General features: G+C 36.6%; 1 protein-coding gene across 1 annotated transcript in view; it reads right to left on the reverse strand.

The window, feature by feature from the left end:
* Nucleotides 1–12,359, reverse strand: part of POLQ (DNA polymerase theta) — a 116,026-nt gene extending 103,667 nt beyond the window's left edge. Inside the window, exons 1-7 of the mRNA XM_049628253.1 lie at nucleotides 12,055–12,359; nucleotides 11,405–11,584; nucleotides 9,297–9,427; nucleotides 7,491–7,647; nucleotides 5,741–5,849; nucleotides 1,767–1,986; nucleotides 570–717 (exon numbers count right to left, since the gene is read on the reverse strand). Coding sequence (XP_049484210.1) covers nucleotides 570–717; nucleotides 1,767–1,986; nucleotides 5,741–5,849; nucleotides 7,491–7,647; nucleotides 9,297–9,427; nucleotides 11,405–11,584; nucleotides 12,055–12,235 — 1,126 coding nt within the window. The 5' untranslated portion in view covers nucleotides 12,236–12,359. The remainder of the gene's footprint in view (nucleotides 1–569; nucleotides 718–1,766; nucleotides 1,987–5,740; nucleotides 5,850–7,490; nucleotides 7,648–9,296; nucleotides 9,428–11,404; nucleotides 11,585–12,054) is intronic.
* Between the last annotated feature and the right edge of the window lie 1,380 nt (nucleotides 12,360–13,739).

Consider the following 13,739-nt stretch of genomic DNA (forward strand, 5'->3'; position numbering starts at 1 on the left):
TACATTTTAGGATGATAAAATGTTCTATATGTTCATTAGAGTAGGGATTAAACAAATGTATACAATTGTTAAAATTCATTAAATTATGTAATTCAAATGGGTACCTTGTATTGTGTATAAATTAAACCTTAATTAAAGCTGCTTTTAAAATACATATGTGTTTATATACATACATATGTATATGTGTGTGATTCTTTCTTAGAGTTTGGAAATATAAAGAGAGAGATGTCTGATTTCTCCAGAAAAATGTGCATATGAAATTTTATATATAATTTAGGAGCTTCAAAGATATCTCTCAAAGCCCATGGACCCCAGATGAAGAATCTTGTATGTTTAGTAGTATGCACCTGTATAAATCCAGTATTACAAAAATCTGAAGGTTAGCCTGAGTGTATGTATACATTGTCTATAATGAGGATAAGGAGAGGAGCATAGTTTTGTAAAGGAGTGTCCAGTGGGCAGGTGGAGGCAATGATCAAAGAGAACTATACTTTATTTATATAATCATTAACATTACTTTTAAGCAAATATACTGAAAATAGAGGCTTTCATTTCCATCAGTAACTTACCCTCAGCTTGATGGTGTAGGTTATAAAACTCACGGGCAATGATATCTGCCAACTTCTCACACCATTTCTTTGATGGACAGAAAAGTAATACTGAATGGTTATCACAAATGGTCTCATAACATAAACTAACAACATGGTCCTCATCTCCCTAAAAAAGAAAGAGAAATAGTCATTTTAGTGGTCTTTCAAAACATTTCACATCAGTTTCAAGTCACTCATTTTGCTTATTGGGGAAGGTTTTTTTCTACTGAAAGGTATAATAAAAACCCGTTACAAAGTCAGTAACAAAGAAAAAGCAAGAGAAAAAAAAGAAATAAGCTTCCTTATGATGCAAGGTAATTTCAGGTAGAACAAAGTATATGTAAATGTCTAGTAGCCCAGTGAGTTCTCAAAACTGGAAGGTCAGTGTGTTTAACTGGATTAATTCATTCATTCATTCACTTGATGAACAAACATTTACTACATACCAGATACTGTTCTAGGTACTGGAGATAAAGAACAAAGCAGAAAAAAAGCTCTGCCCTCAGAATTTTACTACTCCAGTAAGAAGGGATTGATAATAACAAAAACAAGCTAAGTAAAACGCACAGAATTTTGAAGAGTGCTAAAAATAAAATGGAAAATAGGGACCAGGAAAGGGAGGACATTATAATTTAGATGAGTTAGCCAGGGAAGGTCTCAGAAAGTGACATTTGAGTAAAGGTCCAAAGGTGAAAGAGTAAACCATGCTGATGAGTGGGGGGAAAGCATTCCAGACAGAGAGAACCTGAGGTAGAAGATTCTTGGTATATCATAGAACAGCAATGTGGCTGTGGTGGGAGTGAGAAGGAATGTAGTAGGTGAGCTCAGAGCACTAAGGGGCTGGGGACAGATCACATAGGGCATTATAGGCTACCAAAAAGAGGCTGGCCTTCATTCGAAATGAAACAAGGAAGCATTCCAAGTTTGGAGCCTGCTTTGGATTCTGTGTCTCCCTCTCTCTCTGCCCCTCCCCGATCACACTCTGTCTCTCTCTCTCAAAAATAAATAAAAAAAATTTTTTTAAATAAAAAAAAATATTAATAATCCTTCTGATGGTGATGTAAAGCATATTCAACTACTTTGCAACCACTAACTTATATAACTCAAAAATTGTTAACAACTTGCTAGAAAATGCAGTCAAACACTGGGAATACTTATTGAAGAATACTGACTTACCTTTACTTGTAGACGGGGCTGAAATTCCCTCACAAGTTTCATTGAAGAATCATATATAGAATTTCCAATTTTTACTGACTCCAACAGTGGTACAGGACGAAAGTTGGTGTGGTAGAGTTCAGCATTTAACCAGGAAGCCACAAGCTCCAAATTAGGAAGAGTAGCACTCATGCCAACAATCTGCACGGCATTAGACAGAGGACTGGCTAAATCTGTCTGGCTGTAAAAAATAAACGAAAATGATGTTAAAAGACACATAGTATTAATTACAAATAGTGTTGCTAACAATATTTTTGTTCATGTCCTTCAGGACATACACCAAGTCATTTTTAAGGTACACACCTAGAAATAAAATTACTGGGTTATAACTTATCTTCAATTTTATTAATGTCAAACTGGTTTCCAGAGACGGTACCAAAGTATCTCCATAATCCATGTGTGTTTTATTGTTCCACATCTTGTCACCACTTAGTTAAAAAAAAAAAAAAAGATGCCAATCTTTTTTTTCTTTTTTAATTTATTGTCAAGTTAGCTAACATAGAGTGTAGTCTTGGCTTCAGGAGTGGATTCCATGATTCATCACTTACATATAACACCCAGTGCTCATCCCAACATGTACCCCCCTTAATGCCCATCACCCATATTCTCCAACCTCCAAACCCCCATCCCATCAACCCTTAGTTTGTTCTCTGTATTTAAGAGTCTCTTATGGTTTTCCTCCCTGTTTGTAACTTATTTTTCCTTCCCTTCCCCTATATTCATCTGTTGTGTTTCTCAAATTCCACATATGAGTGAAACCATATGATATCTTTCTCTAACTGACTTATTTCACTTAGCATAATACCCTCCAGTTCCATCCACGTTGGTGCAAATGCCAATCTTTTTAATGTTAGCCATTTTGGAAAGTGTGTGGTAATATCCCCTTGAGGAAGTAGTTTACATTTCCTTGATTAGTAATGGTATTAAGACCATTTCATGTTTATGGACCATTTGGATACCATCTTATAAATGCCTGTTGAAGGTGCTTGCCCATTGACGTATTGGGTTTTTTCTTCTTGATCATAGAAGTGTGTGAATGTTCTAGATAATAACTTTCCTCTTTCAATAAGTTTTGCTCTTGTCTTTATTTATTTCCTTCTACTTTCTGTGGCATTATTTTACTATTCTTTTTCTAAGTTCTTGAGATGAATAATGCATTAATTTTTCAGTCTCTCTTCTTTAATAATATATGCACTTTATACTATCAAGTTCCCTTTAAACTTTAGCTACATTTCAAAAGTTTTGTTAGGAGATATGCCTTCAAACTATCTTCCAGTTTCTACTGTGATTACTTTTTTGACCCAAAAATGGGTCAAAATGTTTTTCCCAATTTCCAGTGTGAATTTTCTAGTCATGCCTCTCCTATATTTATTTCTAGTTGAATCCCATTTGTCAGAGAATACATTTTAAGTGACTTAAACCCTTTAAAATATATTGCTTTATGGTTCAGCATTAGTACAAATTTACTATGTTCATTGAAAGGAACATTCTGCTTTTATTTGGTAATTCTTCTACATACATCCATTAGGTCAAATTTGGTAATTGTATTAGTCACATCTTCTATATCCCTACTGCTTTAGGACATAGATGATTATCTCCATGTTTTCTCATATACTGCAAAAGGTGTTAAAATCTCCCTAGACTGAAACATAAGAGCTCCCAGATTGAAAGAATCTATTGAGTACTGAGTACAATGAACAAAAATGGAACACCAAGACACATCAGCATGAAATTTCACAACACTGAGAAATAAAAGGAGCCCTAAAAACTCCCAGAGAGAATTAAAACATTTTATACAAAGGACAAAGGATAAGCATGGCATGGGATTTCTCAACACTAACAAGAAAATGAAGTAATGTCTTAAAAACTCTAAAGTTTTTAAGTAATAAGTAGTAAGTAAGTAGTAAGTAGTAAGTAACTTAAGTAAGTAACTTAAGTAGTAAGTAAGTTTTTAATGAAGTAATGTCTTAAAAACTCTAAAGGAAATCTTGACTTTTATACCTGGACAATCTATGAGATAGCTATAAAACATTTCAGACATGAAAATTTTCAAAAAAAATCACATGCGTAATAGCCTGTACACTAAAATAAAGTGGATTTTCCTGAAAGATGTCCTCACCAAAATGAGGAAAACATAAATTATCCAAAAAAGGGGTGCTCTGATTCAAGCAAAAAGTAATAGGAATGAATGATAATGATAAAGAAAGATCCTAAAATAAGTGCTGTGCAGCACATACATATGTAGTTTACCCACCTATCCAGATTGGAACAGTTCAGAAGGCTTTTGGAGAAACTTCAAGAAGATGAATTTGGTATAATAGCAAATGTGTTAAAACATATTGGATGAAAATTTACATAAGTGGGAAAGAGGCTGGAGGTCAATCAGTGATAAGGACATAGAAAAACAAACCATTAGGGTGCCCGGGTGGCTCAGTCGGTTGAGCGTCCCACTCTTGATTTCAGTTCAGGTCATAATCCCAGGACTGTGGGATGGAGTCCTGCATCAGATTCCATGCTGAGCATGGAGTCTGCTTAAGATTCCCTCTCTCCCTCCCTCTCCTCTTCTCTCCAGTTCACACACTCACATAATAAATACAAAATAAAAGAAAAACAACAACAACAAAACACAGGCCATCAAACAAATAAACAAAAAAAACATTTATTAATTTCAGAGAAAATAAAACATTATTTAGAAAGTAAAAGTAGTCACAATATATACTACATGGCTTGTATTGGCAATGGCATGTATAGTCCTAACAGCATAACACTAAATATTGATCTGAGCAAAATTATGACATAACAGTATTTGGAGAATGGGAAGGTGATGAGAAGACAGAGACTGTGGGGTGGAGGGGAGGTGATGGGAGACTCGGTTGGGTAAGTAAAGAATATAAAAAAGAGCTAGGATTTGAAGGGGCACATGTACCCCAATGTTTATAACAGCACTATCAACAATAGCCAAATTATGGAAAGAGCCCAAATGTCCATCGACCGACAAATGAATAAAAAAGATGTGTTATATATATATACAATGGAATATTACTTGGTGATCAAAAAGAATGAAATCTTGCCATTTACAACAACAGTATGCTAAATGAAATAAATCAGGCAGAAAAAAAACTATCATATGATTTCACTCATATGTAGGATTTAAGAAACAAAACAGATGAACATAGGGGAAGGAAGGAAAAATAAGATAAAAATAGGGAGGCAAACCATAAGAGACTCTTAAATACAGAAAACAAACTGAAGGTTGCTGGAGGGGAGGTAGGTCGGGAGACGGGCTAAATGGGTAACGGGCATTAAGGAGGGCACTTGTTGGAATGAGCACTGGGGGCTATATATAAGTGATGAATCACTAAATTCTATTTCTGAAACCATTCTTATACTATATGTTAACTAGCTTGGATTTAAAGAAAAGTAAAAAATAAATACATACATACATACTGAAATGAGAAAAAAAGAGCTAGATCTTCATCTTCCACAGTAAGTAATCAATATAAACTGTAAAACTAAAAACTCAAGTGGTTACATTTAGAGATAACACTATAAATAATTGTTTTCAAAGCTATGAGAGTTGAAAGTAGTTACCTCTGGTAAGTGGAGGATGAAGAAATGCTATTTTTCAAAATTAGCTTTGACTACTTAAATACAATGAATGTATAACTGACAAATAGAAAAACTGGATTTTTAAAATTTTATCATAAAAATGGTGAGTAGTCAGAAATTTTTAAATGTTTACAAAATAAAATCACTCTCAGTCTTATGTACTTCTTTTGGAATAAAAACTAACTGCTATACATGAGTTTGTTCTAAATAGGCACTATTCTACTTCTTTAATTTATTTAATTCATACCTATTTTGCAGACATTTTCTCAACATTTCTTTCTCAACATTGCTAGAATCTCAGGAACTCAGTTATTTCAGGTACTTACCAAGATGCTGACTTATGAGTAATATAGCAAATCTTAGTCAGCAAAAGTTCCAGCAGATACCCTCGGTGAGAGTCTCCCAGCATATGCAATTCATCCACAACCACCATTCCTAGATTTTACAAAATTTCACAATTTCAAGAAAAATTTTAAAAGACCCAATATCTTATACAGTAAGTAGCTGTCATTACTATAATATATTGCAGGTGATACAAATTTCTAACCCTAACACAAAAATTAGATTTCACATAGTAGATGATCCTTTTTCAAGACATTTCAGGCATCATAAGTGGTCCTACTATAAGTATTCTGGATCTAAAAATCAATGATTAGCTAAATCAGGGCTAACTCAGAGAAAACTGCCTCTTATTACTCAGACACTTCTTTATTGGCAACCTTGTAGAAATGTATGTACAATGAGACATCAAATACATTTATGACAGTTATTCAGTGTATTGACTTTTCTATGGGGGAAAACAGCCAGGGCAACCATACTGATGTTAGGAAGTTGCCTAGAAAAACAAGATCAGATCAAGAAGAAAGAAGTGATTTTAAGAGATGTTTTTGTTGGAAGTGATAGGCTAGTGAATCACCCTACTACAAAACATAAATATGACCGTAATTCCCTTCTCCACTACTTAGTGAATTAAACCAGTCTGTGCACTTGGAATAGTGCTCAAGAATAATTGAAAATTTAGTATCAACCAACACCTCCTTTAAAGGTCATCATGTCATGGTTTTCACAGGCGGTGGTATCCTCCCTACAAATCTTGCCCACCAAAATCAAGATCTTTCAGGTCTATTTCCTAATGGCATGATGTTCCTTTTCCTCATTGGTAAGCTATCTCAAAATCATATGGCATGATAAGTTATTTCAACATTTATTCACTCACTCATTCAAAAAATATTTATTCTCCCTAGTGTGCCAGGCACTGTGCTCAATATATTAGATATAAGACTTAAATAAGATTCTATTGCAATCCTCAACGTATTTATAATCCAATTGGATCACAAGTAATAAGACAATTCTGATACAAATTGGTGAATGTGATTTCTCTAAGCTTTATAGAGCAGAGCCATGTCTTATTAATCTTTGATTTCACTCCTCACTCCTAACCTACTCCTACTTTACCATTTAAGTTCACCAGGATCTCAATGAATGGCTAACTGATATTCCTGCTGCTTCTGTTGCTGCTACAACCATTCTCTTCCTGTTGCTATCTCTACATAGACTTTCCTAAGAGGTTATTAAAGAAAAAAAAAGTATTAAGGTAGAAAATCTTCCTAGAGTCCTAAGTTCAAATACAGTATCAGCTTCTATAGCTCCCTACAATTTCCCTGCTAAATGGTAGCCTCTGAGAAGAAGCCAAATCTAGATATCTTAGCATTAGAACATGATAATGAATATACATACACAGTAACTGTGGATATGACAGAACCAGCCCCAGCATGCTTCCTTCTATTCTTGGTAAAGTTTAGACAGAAGAGAAATAATGAGAAATGACTTGAGGGCTCAAGGATATCCTCTATGTTTTGTAAAGTATATACAAGGAAATAGTCAATTAACAGCAGCAGGACACAATTTTTTTTTTTTAAACAGAGTTCCTAACATTACAGATGCCAATTCTCAACTTCAGAAATAGATGACAGACAGTAAGAAAAAACATGGGACACGTAGAAATCACAAAAGCTCCACTCCATTCCAACAAAAAATAGCAACAGAAAGTATTTGCTTATTTCCTACTTTTCTTACCTAATAGGTCCATCTTATTTTCCTCTATAAGGCGATTGATTAGACCATTGGCTCTCTCAATGGTGCAGACAGCAATATCCAAGGAAGAGAAATGCCTTGTGGGGGAGGCGCTGCCCATATAACCGTCCACATTTATTCCTACTTCCTGAAACAGACTCTGAATTGAGTAAAAAGGAACAATACAGGTAAAAATATTTGAAATTCATGAATTGTAGATTGGTTCTATTCCACGACACAGACATAAGTATCAAAAGATATTTATTAGATTACTGTTGGTTGTTCCTAGCCAGGATACACTGGTTCTTTTTAGAATCATATACTAAAAATATGAAGTTTAGAACTGACAAAACTCAGAACAGAGATTTTCTGTTAAGACAAAGCCAAATAAAATTAAGTATGCCATTTTAATGATAGTATTAAAGCAGCATTTCCTAGAGCTATTTATAGAAATTAAAATTGGGGGAAAAAAACTACCTTAAGCACTAAATTTTTATTCTAAAAACATGCAAGATACTAGGTCTTTTTTTAAACACTAATGTAACACTTTAAGAAACAAATTTATACTTCATGAAAAAAATATTCTTACTATACCACTAATTTTTTATACAATGGAAGTTTTCAAAAGTCAAATGCAGTGGGACTTTGATGTTAATTTTCTTTTAGTTTAAATTGTAACTAACATACCTTCTTAATAAAAAGGATCCTTTCATCATTTTGTTACTTTGGTCTAAGTTGAGAGGATGTGGGACCAGCTTTGTTGGCTATTTGGCCTCTGAAATAACTGTTAAAAAGATTTATAGAACCATTGAACTTGAGAGCTGTTCATTCAATAACATGTTTCTGAGTGTTTATTGAGTTAACCCATAGTTTGAGGGTTAACATCCTCATTTTAAGAATGAAAATACTGATGCCCAGGAGATTATGTGCCTGGTCTGAAAACATAGTTAATGGCAAAACTGGGACTAGAATCCAGATTTTCTGGACCACCAGTACAATAGTCTTGCCATTCCAACACGGCATTTTTTCACTGCAGAAATCACAATAGTAACTTTATTCTACTTAATGAAACACTGTATTTGTAAAAATGGCTTAAAAACCAGTGAGTATCATACAAATAAAAAACATTACTCACTTTTGCAGAATAGAACAGACCACAGGCTTGAAGTGGTATATGATTCTACCTAAGCACCAATGGATTTTGTTCTTCTTCCCTTAAATATTCCTGAACGGCTCTCAGGATAGGATATGTTTCTGTAAATACCCTTTCCTTTCCACGTTTCTCTCTAATCCTACTATTCAGCTAAAATGCTGATTTTTAATTTATGACTCAATCAGCATGAGTATTATGTTTACTTCCTAAGGGAAAGTTTATAAATTTTAACACAATTTCCAATCATTCTTTTGATTTGATGACCCTTTCTCTTTTATGCAATATTTTTAAAGTTTCTCTTTGGGGCGCCTGGGTGGCTCAGTCGGTTGAGCGTCTGACTTCAGCTCAGGTCATAATCTCGCAGTTTGTGAATTCAAGCCCCGCATCGGGCTCTGTGCTGATAGCTCAGAGCCTGAAGCCTGCTTCGCATTCTGTGTCTCCCCGTCTCTCTGCCCCTTCCCTGCTCATACTCAGTGTCTCTCTGTCTCTCAATAATAAGTAAATGTTAAAAAAAATTTTTTAATAAAAAAAAAAGTTTCTCTTCATAAATGGTCAACTTTCAAAGCAACACTGGGATGCAATAAAAGAAACTTATTATTAACACAGCCCCAATAACAGGTCTTATCACAATAATGTTCTTAGTACAAGAACATTACCTGGAGATAGTATTTCTTCTCTTTAGCCACAGAGACAAAGGGCAAAATAAACAAAGCTTTCTTCCGCATTTCCAAAACCCTCTTCAACATAAGTAGTTCAGCAACAAGAGTCTTTCCAGCACTTGTCGGAGCTAAAACATATTATTCCATAAGGTTATCATAAAGAGAAGTAATATTTGACATACTGCACAAATAAATGTTTTAAACCACATCCAGTAACTACAGGGCCTAAGACTAACCTATCATTAAGGCCCCTACTAGCATTTGAAAACTTTACATGCTTAAACCCCACTGACTTCAAACCAGGGTTCTAGATAGCCTCACACAGAAGAGAATTATTAAACAAATCCTTTTTGGAACAATAAATGATGAATATTGAGTCCCTAGTTTGTATCTAAAGATCCTTTAAGTACTGAATGGTTAAAAGCCCTGCTTTGAGGAAGGAGATAAACAACTTTAATATATTGTGATAGGAACTATGATAGAAGCTGAGAGAGAAGAGCTGTAACAAAGTTTATGGAAAGGAAATAGAAGTTATGAGAAGACAATGGAAGAGGAAAGGAATGTCAAGCAAAAGAAACAGCATGTGCAAAGGCCTGGAGGAAAACCTGGTGAATTCAGATGACAGTAATTTAGTAAGCCTGAAATAAAATCAGTAGGAGTAAGAGAAGATAAATGAATGTGCCACATGAAAAAGAATTTTATAATCCCACCACATAAGGACTTTAGAATTTATCCTGAAAGCAACACAGAATGATGAGTTTCATAAAAAGGAGTGGCAAGATCATGTACTTTATAAAGACCACTTTGGGTGCAGAGGCAGAACAAAACCAGAGAGAAAAGATAAACTAGTTATAAGGCTACTCCATAATCTAGAAGATGATAGCATAATCTACAAGAGAGAGGATAATAAGCTAGGTTATGTACCTAAAAACAGAGAGTAGTCAGAATCAAGCTATTTGGGATAATACACACTGGACTTGGTAATTAATTGATATAAGTTGGTGACCAGAGATATGAATGACACTCAAGTTTTGGTTTAAGCAGTGGAAATGGTCAGGCCATTCTACCACTGTCACCAGTTAGCATTTATTGTGTACCTTCTACATGCCAAGAACTCTTCTAAGCATTCTCTCATGCTTTCTATTAATATGCTCTCTATTAATTGCCACAGGCGGCAAGTGTTAGTTTTCAAACCCAACCAATCTGATTCCACACTCTGAACTTATTTCTAATGATAACTCTGTATTTGCTGCAGCCATAAGGAAAGACCTGGATCACTCAACTTCAGAGAAAACTGATACAAAGAAAGTGCATCTTACCAAGTAAGTTCTAAAGTCAGCACAGTAAAAAAATTAAGTAGTATGAATGCCAGAGTTGCTCTTGAAAGCCTATATATATCTTCTATAAATCAAATTACACCCAGTTTTGTGTATGCAACCCTGTAAAGCGAGTCAATTTATAAATAAATAATGTATAATGTTCATACACCGTAAGGCAACTGAGATCAACGGGGCAGGGGCAGGGGCTGGGGGCGGGGGGGCAGGGAGAACAGATTTACATTTCCCTTGCACACTCATCCTGGGACATGTTTGTTGAGAGGAATGGCAAGCAGAACAGCTCTCCTCAAATTGTCTGCTTTTGGGGGCACCTGCGTGGCTCAATCTGTTGAGCGTCCGACTATGGCTCAGGTCATGATCTTGCAGTTTCTGAGTTCAGCCCCACATCAGGCTCTGTGCTGACAGTTCAGAGCCTGGAGCCTGCTTCGGATTCTGTGTCTCATTCTCTCTCAAGCCCCTCCCCCACTTGTGCTTTGTCTCTCTCTGTCTCTCCAAAAGCAATGTAAAAAAAAATTTTAATTGTCTGTTTTGCTCTCTACCAACCACCAATATAATGGAATTTGCATAATTTAAGTATGTATATGAGACTCCACTTTTCATATTTTAAGACTTAAGACTTTCTCTAGTTATAAATCACTGTCTCATTCACTTTTTAAAACTACCTCATAACTACTACCTTTTAACTACTTCATAACCACCTCAATAGAGTATCCTTTACATTCATGTCTTTAAAGTAATAAAGAAATTAATTTGCACAAATTTTAATACCTGAATAGACTAAATTCTTTCCTTCCAGGACTTGTCCAAGCAAAAGGCACTCTGCCTGCCACTCAAACATCTTTTTTACACCAAAACTGTGATATTTCTCCAGAACCGCTGCAGGAAGTCCCCAGTTTGCCAACAGCAACTTGTCCATTTGATCGTCAGAAACTGTCTGCTTGCATTCCCCTTTCAGGAAAGAAAAAAGTAATTAAGAGTTGAATCTAATTCTAATATATGACTTCAGTAGTCCTCCACCGTGTTTTGGAATCCCTGTGTGTTGGAGTGAGGCTATATAGAGCATATCCTGACATAAAGCATTTTCCCATATAAGGATCTGTAAGGAGTCCTGGGCACTATTAGTCGTTGAGCCTCCCACAGATGATTAGACTGGCCACTAGGAAGTTGTTTCTGTAAAGGTCGAATGATCCACAAACCACTTGAATATTATCACGAGGCTGTTGCCCAATATGCACGTCCATGTCCTAACAGAAAGTGACCTTCCACACCAGTCAGGAGTCACAAACTGAGAAAGGGAGTAGAAGCCTAGCAGGCTGTGCAAACAAGCAAGCTCTGTGCTGTAATTACGTACACCTTCTGACACGTGGCTGGGCAGAGCTGCCCACCTCACCCGCCGCCCCCAGAGGGCCCGAGAGTACCTGCAGCTGCTGCTGGCGGGCGACCGAGGTCCTTCAAGCAGCGCCCCAGGCCTGGGGGAGGACTCAGCACCGGCCCTGAGGGGAGCAGGGAGCTGTCATTACTGTCACAGCAGCTTCCCGAGAAGGAGTCCGAGCCTGATGCTGAACGTCGCCGTTTCCCACTCCAGCGCGGAAGATTCATCGCGAACTCTTCTTGGCCATTCAGGGAAAGCCACAGTCCCAGCGTCTTCCCACACGGTAGAAACAGGGCCTGATGACAGGTGTAGTCACCATCTTCCCGCCACGGTTTTCAAACAGACCTCCCAACCCGCGCCGGAACCATAGAGTTCTCAGTGGTGAGAGTATCCTGAAAAACCATAGAATCGTGGGGAAGGAGCGTCTCTCAGTGGTGTCCTAGACCTCCAGTCTCTAACCTTCTTTGTGGGTTAGGGTCAGAGAAACTAAACTGGGCCTGGTTGGGGGGCGGGGAGGGGGGAGACTCGGTATATATAACCTGCACTTATAATCGGGTTAGCCTAAGCACGTTTTTGGGTCCATTTCTGATTTGAATAGCAAGATTTACTAACTTCAAAAAGTGAGTTGCCCTTTATAGGTAGATCAGGGAAATAACTCTTCTTAAAGTGTTGTATTAAAAAATTATAGCAGATTATGTGTGCAAAATATTATACAAGTGAAACCTCGGATTTCTAGTGGAGCATAATCAGCCGCTCTCGTAGTGTATGATGGTGTGGCAGAGGCTATTTCTGCAGTTCCTGCTGTGGCCATCACACTCTGACGAATACGTGACGGCGAGTCGGGGACTGCTGGCAGATAGACCCCTTCGAAGTCTGTATTAACGCTGCAAAGAATGGGCTCTGAATGTGCCTGGGTGATCATTCTAAGCCAAGAGCTTGTTGATGGACCTGTGCTCTACCTTTTGGCAAGGTAGAAGCAAACGCATTCTGGACGTAAACTGTGGCTAATTACCTAGTTGCATAATTAGTTTCACCAAGCAAATCTAGTAGGAGAAAGGCCTGTCCGTAAGAGGCTGCGCTATTCTATAGCACTAACGATCTCAAAAGGGCTGGTCCAGTAGAAAAGATTGGTTAGACGCCTGGAAAATAGGCACTTTAGAATTCTATGAAAACCTACCTTATTAAAAAATGTTTTTTAATGACAATATTCTAAAGTTCCACAAGATGGAGACATTACTCCACGAAGGAAACATTTTTCCTCGTTCTCTTTTATGCAAGTTCCCTGAATTCATTCTCTCAACCATTTATTGAGTACCTTCTGTGTATGTGGCAGGGAAAAGGCAGGAAATGGTTCCTGCTCTCAAAGAGAAAGAGCCTAGAGAAAGAGACAGACATTAAACAAATTAATAATTTTAAGTTGTACTAATGTTCAGGCAGAAATGAGCAGTGTTATCAAAGAAGTAGAAAGAATCCTAATTTACATTGTAGTCATGGAAGAACTTTATGAAATGTCCTATAGCATAGAGGTCAAGAGTGCGATTCTGGAGCCAATCAGTCTAAGTATGAAGACTTTGTAACTGATTTGGGGCAACTTGCTTAACCTCTTTGTGCATCCATTATTTCATGTATATGACAGTGATAATAATAGTAAACTGGTTTTTATGAACATTAAATAAGTCAATATGGGTAAAGTGCTTAGAACAGTGCCTCCCACATAATAAACGTTCTAAT

This window comes from Panthera uncia, chromosome C2 (genome assembly GCF_023721935.1).
Source record: "Panthera uncia isolate 11264 chromosome C2, Puncia_PCG_1.0, whole genome shotgun sequence".
NCBI classification, from domain to species: domain Eukaryota; kingdom Metazoa; phylum Chordata; class Mammalia; order Carnivora; family Felidae; genus Panthera; species Panthera uncia.